The sequence below is a fragment of the Gadus chalcogrammus genome, chromosome 2 (genome assembly GCF_026213295.1).
Source record: "Gadus chalcogrammus isolate NIFS_2021 chromosome 2, NIFS_Gcha_1.0, whole genome shotgun sequence".
NCBI lineage: Eukaryota > Metazoa > Chordata > Actinopteri > Gadiformes > Gadidae > Gadus > Gadus chalcogrammus.
In genome coordinates, this window is record NC_079413.1 from 8,094,789 (window position 1) to 8,108,583 (window position 13,795).

Below are 13,795 nucleotides of genomic sequence, written 5' to 3' on the forward strand. Positions count from 1 at the left end.
GTTCATACAAGATGAATAATGGTTGACGCAACAACACGCATCACCAGCAGAAAGCGTTTCTCGTGGTCGCCGTCCATGTAGACAGCAAGACGAGAGGCGGAGGAGCTGGTGTGCTGCTGCGTTTAGAAAATGGCTGACAGATTTTCTAGGTTTAACGAAGAGCGTGATTTCCAGGTAATATATTTAAAGCCAGCTAGCAAATGGCGTGTGTGCGTTCATTACATGTATTGACATATAAAGACGAGAAAATGCCATTTAGTTGGGTTAATTGTAGTTAACACTGTTCAATTGCTCTCCGCACAGCACATAGCATTGCAAGCTAGTTAGCCAGCTAGTATTGCTAGTGGTAGAAGCTGCACTGAGTCTATTTTGAAGTTAGCCTTCTTTAGCCATCCCGACTCTGCAATAGCTTTTGTCTCATAGCACGGGGTTTAGCGTCAGATATGGCTCCTTGAAAGGTGTGTTGTATTGCGTGTTGAATTCGGCGATAATCAAGTTCCCCATGTATCTGCTAGGACACCAGATGATCACTGTCAATTTGCTTGTTTGTGACCTTGGGAAGACTGGTTGTTTATGGACATTAGCTTGATGACGATAGCTAGCAAACAGCTAGCTTCTTGAATACACGATGACTAATGTTACAGTCGGACACCCTTTGCTATTTAGCCTGTCAACGATATTTAATGTTAAACTACGTTGGCACTGATGGGCCCCTGTTTAAGTAATTGGATGTGTCCAGTACTGCTACAAAACTCAATATAAACATTTAAATTTGGTTTTGGTTGTTGCAGCATTTGTCGCTGCCTTAACCTGGCTCTATATATAAGGCAGGTCAGTGTGCAATATAAATTGTTATTAAAAGACGACCGACTGAGACATACGATTTATGGAGGTATATTGAATCCAACATGTACACTGCATGGATGCAATGGGGTAGTCCATATTTTTTCTATACAAAAGTAAATGTAAACAAGGGCTGCTGTCATTTCAACTACAACATACGTTATATATTTGGAAAATAGTTTATTCAGTGTTGCACCTTTTCAACTCCAGCAGTTTCTGTCGCTAGATCAATGTCGATGGGGAGATAGAAACCTTATTCACTGGACTACACCTTTTGATTGTTCATGTTGACGAATTTTCTGTTCTTGCAGGCTTGTCACCTGTTAGCCCACACACACACACGCACGCACGTACACGAGCGCACACACACACTCGTATCTTTTGAAAGAAACATGTTTTTGTTGATTTTCATTAGAGTACATGGCTAAGGGCCATTTTCACATTTACCACGTGATTTGTAAAACTGTTGTCAGCACAATTCCCAAAACATTTTACCTTTTTTAATTCTCTTTTTAGTGGGATAGTTTCCTTAACGTGCATAAGTATACATTATAAAACAATATGTCACAATGTATTTAGAACCTATTGCATGAATGCAAGCGTGTCTTGTAAAATCGTTCATATATTCCCTACAGTAGATGGATCATTATCTTAATAAGTCTAACCTAGGGAACACAATGTTTTAAAGATGTCAGGAAGTTCTATTACAGCGGCGAGCTTGCTTATTTTATAGTTCCATTTGTTGTCCGAAGCTTTCAATGCTGGCTGTTTGAGGACAAAGAAATTTGGATCGCAAATTCTCGTTCACCATTAACCTACCATTTTTGCATATCAACAATGTGTGTTTGTGTGCGTATTTGTAACTGAAATAAGAAAGATGGAGAGTCTGCTTGCTAGGTTACTGAGATGTTATTGTGGTTGGCAATGGGGTTGTGCTGATAAGCCTGTAAGTAGTCGATACAGAACGTTATTGGGTAAGCGAAGAGGAAGCCATTGACTTATTTTCTTATTCATAAATGAGTTCTCGACTCCCCAGTTTCACCAGATTGTGTCCTCTACTCATGCTGATGCAGAACCCTGGTAGTTCAGAGGGATTGAACCATAGGGCGGGGTTTGTTTTCTTTAAGCTTAGTTTCTATGCATGTAGGCCTGTGTTTATTACAGAAATGTATGTCGTCAACACATCTCCCAAAACATAGGGACGTTTAGTCTGCTGTCCATGGATTAGGCTTAAAAAACTGCAACCACCAACTGCCACACTTCACAGATGATGGGTTGGCTATCACAAATAGCTTATTAGAAAAACATGGAAGCTTAAGAGGGAATGTTATATAGGCTTAATATGGATGGGGGTTATTGCACTTCTTGGTGTTTCCCACATATTACTACCAATCAAGGGGAAGCAATAGGGTACTAGAAGGCTATATTGATATTGGTATGCTCATTTTAATAGCCGAAGCAACAACTGCTGACAGTGTTCTTTGTCTATTCTCTGCTATTCTTGAGAGAGCTTGTTCTTGTCCTAAGTTTTAGAAAACACACAGACAAACTATTTGAATGGATTGCAGTATGGGCTATTGCTCATTCTGTTATACCCAGGACACGACTTGCATATTTAAACTGTTTATCTTCAAACTGCTGTGCTCTGAAATCTGAGCATAAACAGTTATACCATTACCATGGCATGAACTGAAATTGATAAACACATCTTTCCAATTAACTTTTTTGAATGCAGTTGTTGCCGAAATTCATCAAAATTATAACACTGAATCTGTTCTTCTGCAGCAGATTTTGTGTGTTGAATTTGTGTAAGTCGCCCACAGAGAGATTTTAATAATACCTAATCCTGTGTCCATTTTAGGGTGGAAATAGCTTTGACCATTATGAGGAGGGCCAGTTGGAGCTGGAGCAGGCGTCCCTGGACAAGCCCATCGAATCGGTAAGAGTGCATCCATCACACCCGCACCGTTGGAGCAGCTGTGAGAGTGGAGTGGATGATAGGTCCAGGGAGATTTAAAAGAGCCGCACACACTACTGTCCATTCATCCTGTCTTACGTAGATGCAACCAGTGTCGTATCCAACACACTAACACCTAAATCGTGGAAAACCCACTTGTTCACATGTCCATTTCCCACCTTATAGACCCCCACCCATACTACTAGCCCCAGGTCTTTGGTCTGTTCCATTTCATGAAATTATCCTTTATTCTGATTTCGTTTTTAACTTCCAAATCTTGTTTTTGTAAATGTGTAGCAGTCTCCCATAAGTCATTGTTAGTCATCCCAGTAAGATATAGATCACTAAAAAAAGTAAGGAGTGGTTAAAGCACTGTTATTAAAGATGAGCTGATTATTTTTAATCCATTTGAAAGTATTGGTACTTTAATGGATTTTGACTGAAATGATCCAGGGCTGTTTGAGGTGGTGAGCATCTGCTCATTTTGCACAGTTCCACCAAAGTTGGGGTTGTCACACGATTAAGAGCTAAACTCAAGATGAAATAATTTACTGTCGTTTTTTCAGTCTAAAATTTGATTCGGGAAAGGGCGAGGCCAGTGCTTAATCCACTCCTTTTGAGCACAACAGAGAGTGAATGTGTAATGATGTGACTGGCTGCAGTGTGTGTGTGTGTGTGTGTGTGTGTGTGTGTGTGTGTGTGTGTGTGTGTGTGTGTGTGTGTGTGTGTGTGTGTGTGTGTGTGTGTGTGTGTGTGTGTGTGTGTGTGTGTGTGTGTGTGTGTGTGTGTGTGCTGCTTGAATCGATGCGTGTGTGGTGTTGTACTTATTGTTGGTGTACTTGTAGGACAGTTATCTTATTGTACACAACTTGGGGTGTTCGACATTTCTCTCCTGCAGCGAATTGGCCCCTATTAGCTAAGCAGCAATGACCCGGTTTGTATTTGCACGCTCTGCTTTCCTACTCATATCTTTAGGGTCCTCGTAACGCTTCTCCTTCTGTCTCTTCTCTCTTACTTTATCTTTCTCTCACTCCTGTCACATTCTTTATCTGCTCTCACTACTCTCTCACTCTGTATATTTGCCTCTGTCCCTCTCTCTCTCTTTCTCTCTTTCTCTGTCGCTCCCTCCCTACTACACAGTGAATCGGTGTACAGTACCCTCTGTCATTCTGTGCTGGCATGGTGCTTGTGCAACTGGGACTGCATTTTTGCTAAAGAGGCACATAGATAATAGCGCAGGCAGCCCGGTTTACTTCTTCTTTACCTTCTCTGTCTCTGTCTATCTATCTCGCTCTCACTCTCCAGTCTCTCTCACTCTCGCGCTCCAGTCCTACTCTTGCGCTCCAGTCTCACTCTCACTCTCCAGTCTCGCTCTCTCTTGTCCCTCTCTCTCTACCTCTCGCTCTCCAGTCTCGCTCTCTATCCCTTTGTCTCACCTCCTCTTATCTCTATGAAGCATTCTGGTGAGCAGGCACTCTACGTGGTGCATTTCCCCTCTCCCCCACATTGTGGCTAGATTCGTGACCTCATCTATATCATCACGTGTACCCATTATGTCCATTTTACATTGGAATTGGATTGAAACACTGGATCATGGGTTGGACCCTTGTCTGTGTTGTGTTGTCCCGATGTCTATAAGCATCAGCTGAAGATGGCTTGGGAGGCCTCTAGGCAACAACCAGCCTTTAAATGTCCAATACAGAGCACCTACTCTGTAACGACTGACTCAGGCTGCAATTTGCATTTCCTTCTCCCATCTCATTTGTTTGCTTTAAGAAACCAAATTTGACCCAACCGAGATCTTAACTTCTTAGCCGGGAAGTACTAGGGCAGACTTTCAGCCCAGATAGGGATCTCAAGGAAACATATTTTCACACAGCACAGCACACCCCCCACCCCCGCTGTGCGTGGAATGCAGACACAGTGTAGCCCAGAGGTAGCCTGCTCACCATGCTTGTAGTCGCCAGTCAAGTCTGTTGCTCCTGCGCTATTGTTTATGGAGGGGTGCTGAGCGCTGAGCCGCAGCCACAACGCGGCTCCCGACACTGGGGTCCTACAGGACCGTCACTCAGTCACTCTCCACCAGCACTCAATGTTTTAACCCTTCTCCGATGGTGCTCACAACACACACGCGCCCCTCGCCAGGGCGAGGTGCGAAGGGGATTTCAAATCAAGGAAACAACTCTTATTTCCTGGTAGCTGTATGGTCATGATGGGTGTTGTGAGCATAAAGCCACGAGGAACAAGAGTCAATTCAAGAAAAACGGCTCTCAATGCGACAGCTGTTGGATCCCAACAGTTGTTGACCGATCGGAACACGGGGAGCTGTCGCTGAGTGCGTCGGCCCAGCTTCTCAGAGCTCCTCCCATGCCTCTCAACTGTGTGTGATCTTGTAGGCAGATAGAGGTCTGTGGTACATTATTGGGATATCTTTTTTCTCTCTGTCGTCTCTCTTCTCCCCTTTGGTCCTCTCTGCTCTTTTTACCCTCTAACAACTTCTTTATTTTAATTTTTATGCACTGCATGTGTTAATTGCGTAGCATTTAAGCACCGTTTTTTATTCCACTCACCATTCTTATCGAGACTATTCTCCTCTGCCTCTGAGATCCAATCCCATCCACCCCAACCTCCTCCAGCCCCCTTGTCCCCAACCTTCCTCCCCGCAATCTCTTCCCAACCTTCCAAACCCTGTTTCACAATGATATGCAACGGGGGGAGACACACACACACACACACACACACACACACACACACACACCCCTTTTCGTAGCATAATCTTTAGTGATGTATTTTGCAATACATTCATGCATATTGTGTGTTTGATGACAAATGATTGAAACCACCAGCACCATTTTTCCAACTGAACTTTCCTCATTCAACCAATCAGTGTTATTTACTTCACGATCAGTTACCAGGTAAGTACCAGAGTTTCCTGCCTACCAGCTGTCGATACGTTTAATGGCATCACATATTAACTTGTTCAGACAACCACGTATCGTTCACATGGTGTGGCCCATGCGGTTTCTGTGAGGCTGTGGTGGTTTCGAACAGTTGTTTCCATTCAGTCACACATCTTAAACACAACAGGAATGCACAGAATTGCCCAAAAGAACAAAGCAGAGTTGTGCATAAGTCAGTCAGAAATGTTATCCAAATGATCCATGTAATGAAATGCAAACAAATACACATGCATGCATACAAACCAAAGCATCATATTGCTGACTTCTCAGAGCAGTGACACGGTTGCCTCCTCTGCATATCTGTCCCACCCCCCACCCCTTCCCCACACATCCCTTTACTGTACCCCAAGCATTGCGCCAACGGTGGTTCAATGTACTCACCACCCCTCTCCTATCTCTACATCACTTGTGTTTGGGTAACACTTTTATTTTTTACCTGTATTAACTGTCAATTGGTGGATTTGTATTGACATGCCTCCCCGCTTTTATTTTCTGTTTTTGTATACAGTATTATGTTTGTTTAAAGGCAGAGACAGATTTGCATTTGAGAATTAAAGAATCTAGCATCTACCAGTAATTGCAGTTGAAAGCGTTTGGCCGGTCTCTTACGTTTTCACGTGTGACTGTTCTTTTGACAGCCCAGTATTTTAAAGCCAGGTTCGTATGGAAATGCCTTCACTCCACTTGCACTGCTGTTGGACTCGCCGTTGTTGCTTTCATTTTTGTCCGTCTATATTCTTTTAGTGCAACCACCCTTCTTTTCAGCACACACAGCCCACGCTGCATCTCCGCCTACAGGATTCACTAAGCCCACTTTGCTTTAATCGACTCATCAATAGTTTAACACTGGTGCTTTACCTGAGAGTTACCTCCCAACCACCATTAACCATATATTGTGTAGCCTATTTGACAGCTATAGCCTTGGTAGGGCATTGCATCCAATTGTCGGTCGTGCTTTTGCTTCCGTCATTTGCTCCTGTCAGATTTAATGACCTGACTCGGTTTGGAAAATGTAAATAATTCTGCAAACTTGTTTATTGCTCCAAGAGGCTTCTTTCCCCAAGGAAAGTGTTGACATATCAGGCTTTGCTGCACTGGAACACTGCAGTGCAGGACAGAGGCATGGTCGGTGTCAAAAGCAGGGAGAGATAAAGGGAAGATGGGGGTGGTGGGTGGAGGGGTGGAGCTCATTGCAGATTTTGCTGCAGTGAGCTCGGTAATATCATGCTATGTAGAACAGCATCGTGGGTGACGTAGTCCAGAAACGCTGCGCTACAGCAGATCTATAGCCTCTATTGACTATTCACTGTGCCGTGTTCACGTGCATCGGCTGAAGGTCAAAAATACATTGCACTCTCTCAAAGCCTCTTGCCCCTGTAGTTTGTATACAAGGGCCAGTTCTGAAACAGCTACCATGTCCCAAGTCTGCCTTCGTCTAAATGAGGCCCAGCAGAGATTCAGGTCTTATCTCATGTCAAAGCCTCAATAATGGGACGTCCCCTTGCTTCAGTTCCCAGGCCTGGATGTTTTCAGCCCTACGAAATGAGTTGAACAGGGAGGTAAAACAAACTTGGAGGGAGGCAGGAAATGATAAGATAAGGTCTTTCCCCATGAGGTGACCATCAGATAACTGCAGAGAGAAGAGTCATTCGCTCAACCAATTGTTTAGAGGAGAAGGCACGTTGAACCTACTGGCGGAGATGCATCACGCACTGTGTGTGTTTGTGTGTGCGATGTGTCCGTGAGCACCACCCATTTCACTTGCACTAACCCCATACTTGGCCATAGCTTATCTGCGCTATCCTAGAATCCCTCCCCGACCCCTCTTCCCATCTACTACCACCACGACCCGGCCTGCTCCCTCCCGCCCCTCAGCCCCCTTCGGTCAACAGCTCTGTTGTCCTAACACCTCCTCGCCTGAGCCCACCTGAGATTAACACAGTGGAAGTTCTGTTGCCCCATCTCCCCTCATACGGTCCACTCTCAGTACGCTACTAAACCCGACGTCACCTTTTTGTTAAAAAATGCTTTAACAAAAAGTCGCATGCAGGTTTTGTGTGGTTTCTCAACCCCTTCACCTTTTTTGTTTTGTCTGTGAAACTTGATGTCCACTCTGTGATTTCTTTATAATTATCATTTTTTTTGTTGTTTTTGGTTGGTTTGTATGTTTTTTTTTTACTTTATCTCTTTTAGATTGCAGCACTCTGGTGAATGTTAGACAAGCTTGTGTTAGCTATAATCAACCCCACTGCTTATTAAGAAAACATGATTGATCTGTCTGTTTTTTTAATTTGTGCTTGAAGATGTTCTGTAGTGTGTAGTGGTGGGACGGTGTTGCATTTCACCTTAAATGTTTAAGTTTTATCGCTGACCCCTACCAGTGAGATAAGTCTTAAGTCTTGATGCACAAAGTACTATTTCAGAGAAGTCCTTTTTGGGTGTGCTCTTGCATCTCTTTCAATCAATTTGACAATGGGCTATCAGTTCGGACCCACCTGCCCAAATGTGACATGGCTCATTCAGGTTGTAAGAAAGGATGCATTGGTATAAGTCCCAATGAGAACCTGATGAGCCAACAGCATTACTGGGCCTGCCAAATGCCATCCGACATACAAATTCTGTAACCTGATTGTATGCTTCCAGCTTGCATGACTCCAATTACAACGGTTAAAATACATAATGCAAGAGGTGTCAAAGAACACACGCAACGGGATGCCCTGTAGTAGCTATAGTGCTACCTCCACACAATGTCCTCCTCTCTACCTGCACACATACATGCCCCTTTTTATGATACTTGGTCACTGTCTCAACCTGGGCCTTGTAATGGTAATCCAAGGCCCCGTCTCCTCCTCTTCCCGCTATCTCTCCCTCTCTTTCTCTCTCGCTCTTTTTTTGCTGTACAGCTGTGTTTGTTCCATGGTGTTCCTCCTGTTTTGTCATGGTTATAGAATCACAGCAAGCTTGGAGTCTCAGGCCCACGTTCCTTTCAATGCAAGATTTCCATACCGTGTTGTCGTGTGTTTCTATGTGTACTAAGCTCTCGCTCTGTACCGGGTGATATATGTCTGCGTGTGCTACATATATTGCCCCTTTTCTCCTTCCTTCTTACGTAATCTTAGTTGATTTGACTTGTCCGTCTAAAGACTAACAATTAACACGCTAAAAGCCTGCCGTATGTTAGCCTTAACAAGAAGGGGGTTTTGACTGCATTCTGCACCGGGTGGGTATGTTTCCCTGCTCCTTATTGTCTACACACGGATGCTAGCGTGTACTGGCTAGGCTACACATAGCCCACAGTAGTTCATTGTAGTGGAGAAGCCCATACCTCCTCCAATTCCCCCCCACTCACAACCCCTGTGTGCTGAAAGTCACTGACGTTACACGCTGTAGGTGATGTGAATGATGACAATGGTGGTGGCTGTGCTGATAAAACGTTTTGTGAGATTTGTGTTTTTCGTTTCTTTTCTGTTTTTATTTTTGTGTTGTACCTGTCACACCGGGAGAAAGCTTCTCTTATTTTTGGAATATTTTTGGTCTTTCTCTCCTCTGTTCTCTCTTCTAGGATAACATCGGACATCGGCTGCTTGAGAAACATGGCTGGAAGTCGGGGCAAGGCCTGGGAAAAACCATGCAGGGTAAGGATATTCTCCAGTCCACACACACACCTCTCTCTCTCTCTCTCTCCTCTCAGCTCTCTCCTCTGTAGTGTGCTCTGGCAACGCTGGGTCACAGCTCCTCCAACTTTTCATTTTCCCTCTCCTCCATTCTCCTAAAGGCTTTCTCGTTTTGTTATTTTTCTTCTTTCATTCGTTTTGTATCTGCTTCTTTATTTTCATCGTCTTTTTGTATCAACATCCTTTTAATCTGTCAAGCACCTCTCTTGTCTGTGACTGGGTTAAAACAAGATGTTCTTCCTCATTAAACAGTCCTGGGGTTCTCAAGTTCCTCAATCGCATCTCCCTTGTATTGCTGTTACCCACTGTATCTGGCTTATTGCAGTGGTACTGCAGTGGTACCGGAGCAGAAACGGGCTTATATGCGGTTCATATTACTGCAACGGGATGCATTCTGCCGAAGGCCAGAGTCTGCAAAGTTGGCATCTTGGTTTATTCATTTATTTACCTGTTTTTTTTAAAAGATAAGCAAATCAAGTTATGTTTTGTCATTCGGCTGATGTTGAAATAATGCAGGATTAATGATAAAATAGGTACAGAATAGTGTTTTCCTGCAGACCATACGGATACAATAACCAGCTACCTGGTAGACGATGCTGTCTAACTTGACATGAGGCAGTTTTTTATTACATTGGGATGGCGTTGGTGTTCACTGTGCCATTAGTCATGGAAATGATCAACTGACGTGATCAGCTTAAATCCCCTGTGCTAATGGCTTTTCTAATTTCCTGCGTTGGTTTGCAGAACGGGGTGACGAGAAGAAGCAGAATATCTGGTTATATTGCACTTAACGAGGCCGGTAAAGAGAGACTTCCTGGTAGCGCTATATAGAGCCATATACTGTACTTCCTGTTCCTTATATGTGGGTTTGCCTGAGCGATCAGACCTTTTTAGATTGTACTGGTTTTGCCATGTTTTTCCATGGCTATCACTGGAGGGATCTTGTGTATTTCCATGGGTCTGTTTTTAACATTCAAGGGGTTAGTAGTTTCATTGGTCATTTGTCTCCCTGACTCAACAGGATGTCATCTACAGAGGTTCTCCATCCATGGCCTTATACTCCAAGACACAGCATACCCCTACACTTTATCGCATCACACCTCATTTTCACATTGGACCTCCGATGTTGAACACAACCGTCACTCATCCCGCCACACTTTTATTGAATTCCAACCGAAGCACCCCCTCCATCTGCATCTCCCCCCCCCCCCCCCCCGGCTTGCATAGGAACACTCCGTCCAAACACATTTGAGATAGCCGCCGGACACACAGAGCGGACGCCGAGGGCTTATATTCCACCCTGCAGAACTCGCATCCTGCAAGAGTTTGCCTCGTGTTCGGTAACTTCCCCAAATTCGGGAAGGTTTCCCTTGTAAAATGTAACGGCCGCTCGCAAGGCGGCGACACAATGACGGCAGTGTTGACAGATTTGCGTAGTGTACCGACCGCGGTTTTCTGTTTGCGTTTGGTTCCCCGTGCATGCGCCACATCCTCATAGTTGTGTGTCTCCCTTACTGATCCTCATTCCATTCCGTTGACCTCTCCCCGCTCAATTGAACCCTCACACTGTCTGCAGTGCTTTGCATAATGTCATACATACTGCCTACAGTAGAACGAGGTCAACACCATTGTTTTGATATTGCATACACCCATTGACATTGATGTCTGCGCATATGGGTATGCACACAGCAGTGATCCGAAAGATAGGATGGTACACTGCCACACCAGGCTGTGTCCTGTTGTTGATTCCTCACTCTGTTTTAGTCCTCCTTGGACATATATGGCTTTCAATCCCGCTCGTTCCCACAGATTTAAAGCACGTCGGCCAGGCAACAGAACACAAGAGGAGACCGCATCATTCTGGGCAGGATGACAACATTATAGCAGGCGACGGCTTCACCGCTTTGCCTGTATGGTTTCTCAGGTGGCTTGTTTTCAACTGGCTTTGAAATGGCTGAACAGCGAGCTGGAATCTGTTGAGGATCTGCGTGTAGGCGGGAGCATGTTGCCAGGGCTGCGTGCGTGCGTGCGTGCGTGCGTGTGTGTGTGTGTGTGTGTGCTTTCCTGCGACTTTGCCACTGGCGTGTCCGCGTTGTGGTGTTATATAAGCTGCCTTACGTGGGTAGGAGAGTCATTGTCTTTGTCCAGTTGTGTAAGAGTTTCAAGGGTGCCGTGTTTTGAGACCAATAACCCACCAACGCTGCACAGCACCACTGCATGGCAGGCTCTCAGTTTTGGTTATGTACTAGGACAGGATGTCCTCCCTGCTGCCTTATCGCAACGACTATCATAATGACCTGCCTCTCATTCCTCTCCTTCCTCTCATAAGCAAAGGTTTTCCGATCTTTCTGAAGTCATAGCAATGTGTCCCCAATTTTAAGTTTCCAATGTATTGACTTTGTTCTTATCCTTCTTTTTTTTGTTCTTTTTGCCCCTTTTAGGTAAGGTTTGTTGGACTCCCTCTGTATGTCTGTGTGTGTGTGTGTACGTGCGCGCGTGTGTATGTGTGTGTGGATGTGTTTCTCTCCCCCACCCCCCCCCCCCACTCCCCCAACCCCCCCCACACCTCACTTTGCATTTAACCTCAATGGAATAACACTCCCTCTACAGTGAACTGTAGGCTAATGGCCTTTCTCAGCTTCCATTCTATTGCTTCATAAATCACTAAACTCTCGTGTCAATCTGCTCAGGTGTACACAGTGCTTGATTTTTGAACAAAGACCAAAACAAAAATCCACTTTGAAATCAAGGTAGCTTCAGGGTGCCATGATTTGACGAGGTCCTGTAGAATCACCCGCTCCGGCTGTGTTGTATTTTTCTCTGAGTGTCTGTGGCTGCTCTCTGGGATTCTGATTGGCTGTAACCACGGCTCAGACTTTGAATGGCTTGCAGAGTAGATCAGCCCCCCCCCTCCCCGCCCCCCTCCTTTGCCTGATGCCTGTATCTACTTCCAAACCTGTGTGCGTGTATTATGTGTTTTGATTGTAACATGGGCCTGAGGTGTGTGTGTGTGTGTGTGTGTGAGTGTGTGACTGACCAAGCCATACAGTCAACTTACAGGGTAAACCTCACACCACCCCCTCTGCACCCAAAACCGTCTCTGTCCCCTATGGTTACACATGTCCATCCTCTCCCAGTTCTTTCGCCCGTCCCGCACAGCATGCTTTCCCCAGAGGTGCACTCCTGCCTGCCTCAAACCCCCCCCCCCCCCCCCCCCCTCAACCCCTCCTACCCCTATATGCTGCTTTGAGCAGTGTTGGAGCCAGTTAACGCACTGTAGCCTAATTTCACCAGATAGTCGAATATATATCTCCTCTGACAGCCGCAAAAAGAAACGCATTTAAATGGTAATTCTGCCCGTCCTTGCGTGGTGTGGCATTGTGATGCCTAGAAAGTCCTAAGCACTGCTCAAAGCTCAGCTGCCCACCTTTCCCTCAGGTGCATACCACGCACATGCACCAGCTCCCCCACATTGAGGACATGAAAGGAGGTACGGTAGATTTGCCAAACTGGGGCCGGCCAGCGTCTGGGAGGCAAAATGTCCCGCAGGGGGAGAGAATGGTTGTGTCTAGCGGCATCCATTGATGCGTTCCAAGCAATGGATGGCATGTTGACGTTAAAAAAAGCATGACTCTTTGTTCAACGCAGACGGCGGGGGACGATTTAAACAAACGGCACCTCAGCATGTCCATCTTTGGAGACTGTTGCGCTCCACGCTGGTCATGTGCAGTCCCGTCTATTGGTTAAATGACTCCCCTCGCCAATGCACGGCGCCGAAACGGAGGAGCTGATTACCTCATGGTTTTCCCATCGAACCCAGTCACTGGCTCACAGTCATTGGGCTGAGATGAACCCGCACAGTGTTCAGGGGGAATTGGGCAAGATGAAGCCCAGATAGGACAATGGGGGCAGGGACGGCTGGTCTGGACAAAGTGGTGAGAGGAGAACCCTGTAGGAACCTAGGCCCAGAGAGGGAAGGGGGGACAGGGAAAGGATGGATGAGGAGGAGGAGGAGGAGGAGGAGAGGGACATATAGGCCTCCAACTCTCCTCCCCCTCTCTATATTCTAATCCCCACATCTCCCTCAACCCCAACCCCACCTACTCTATGTGCCTCAATCTTCCTGCTTAACCAATTGGTGTTTCTTTTTTACAGCTATTTGATCCTGCCCATGTTGTGCTGATGGTAAACTTAGTGGTAAATGTTATTTTATCCCCCAATTGAATTTGTTTTGATTTTTTGATTCTTTTAAGTTTCTCCCATTTCTGTTTTTTGTTTTTGTTTTTTTCCCTGTCATCAGAGCACCAATGCTACATAGGCTTTCAATTATCTCTCTCTTTCTCTCTTTGTATTAGTGGTCA

At 45.4% G+C, this 13,795-nt stretch overlaps 1 protein-coding gene across 1 annotated transcript in view; it reads left to right on the forward strand.

Moving 5' to 3' along the window:
- The window catches only part of gpatch8 (G patch domain containing 8), a 25,400-nt gene continuing 11,605 nt past the window's right edge, over positions 1-13,795 (forward strand). Inside the window, exons 1-3 of the mRNA XM_056578910.1 lie at positions 1-174; positions 2,705-2,782; positions 9,323-9,395. Coding sequence (XP_056434885.1) covers positions 130-174; positions 2,705-2,782; positions 9,323-9,395 — 196 coding nt within the window. The 5' untranslated portion in view covers positions 1-129. The remainder of the gene's footprint in view (positions 175-2,704; positions 2,783-9,322; positions 9,396-13,795) is intronic.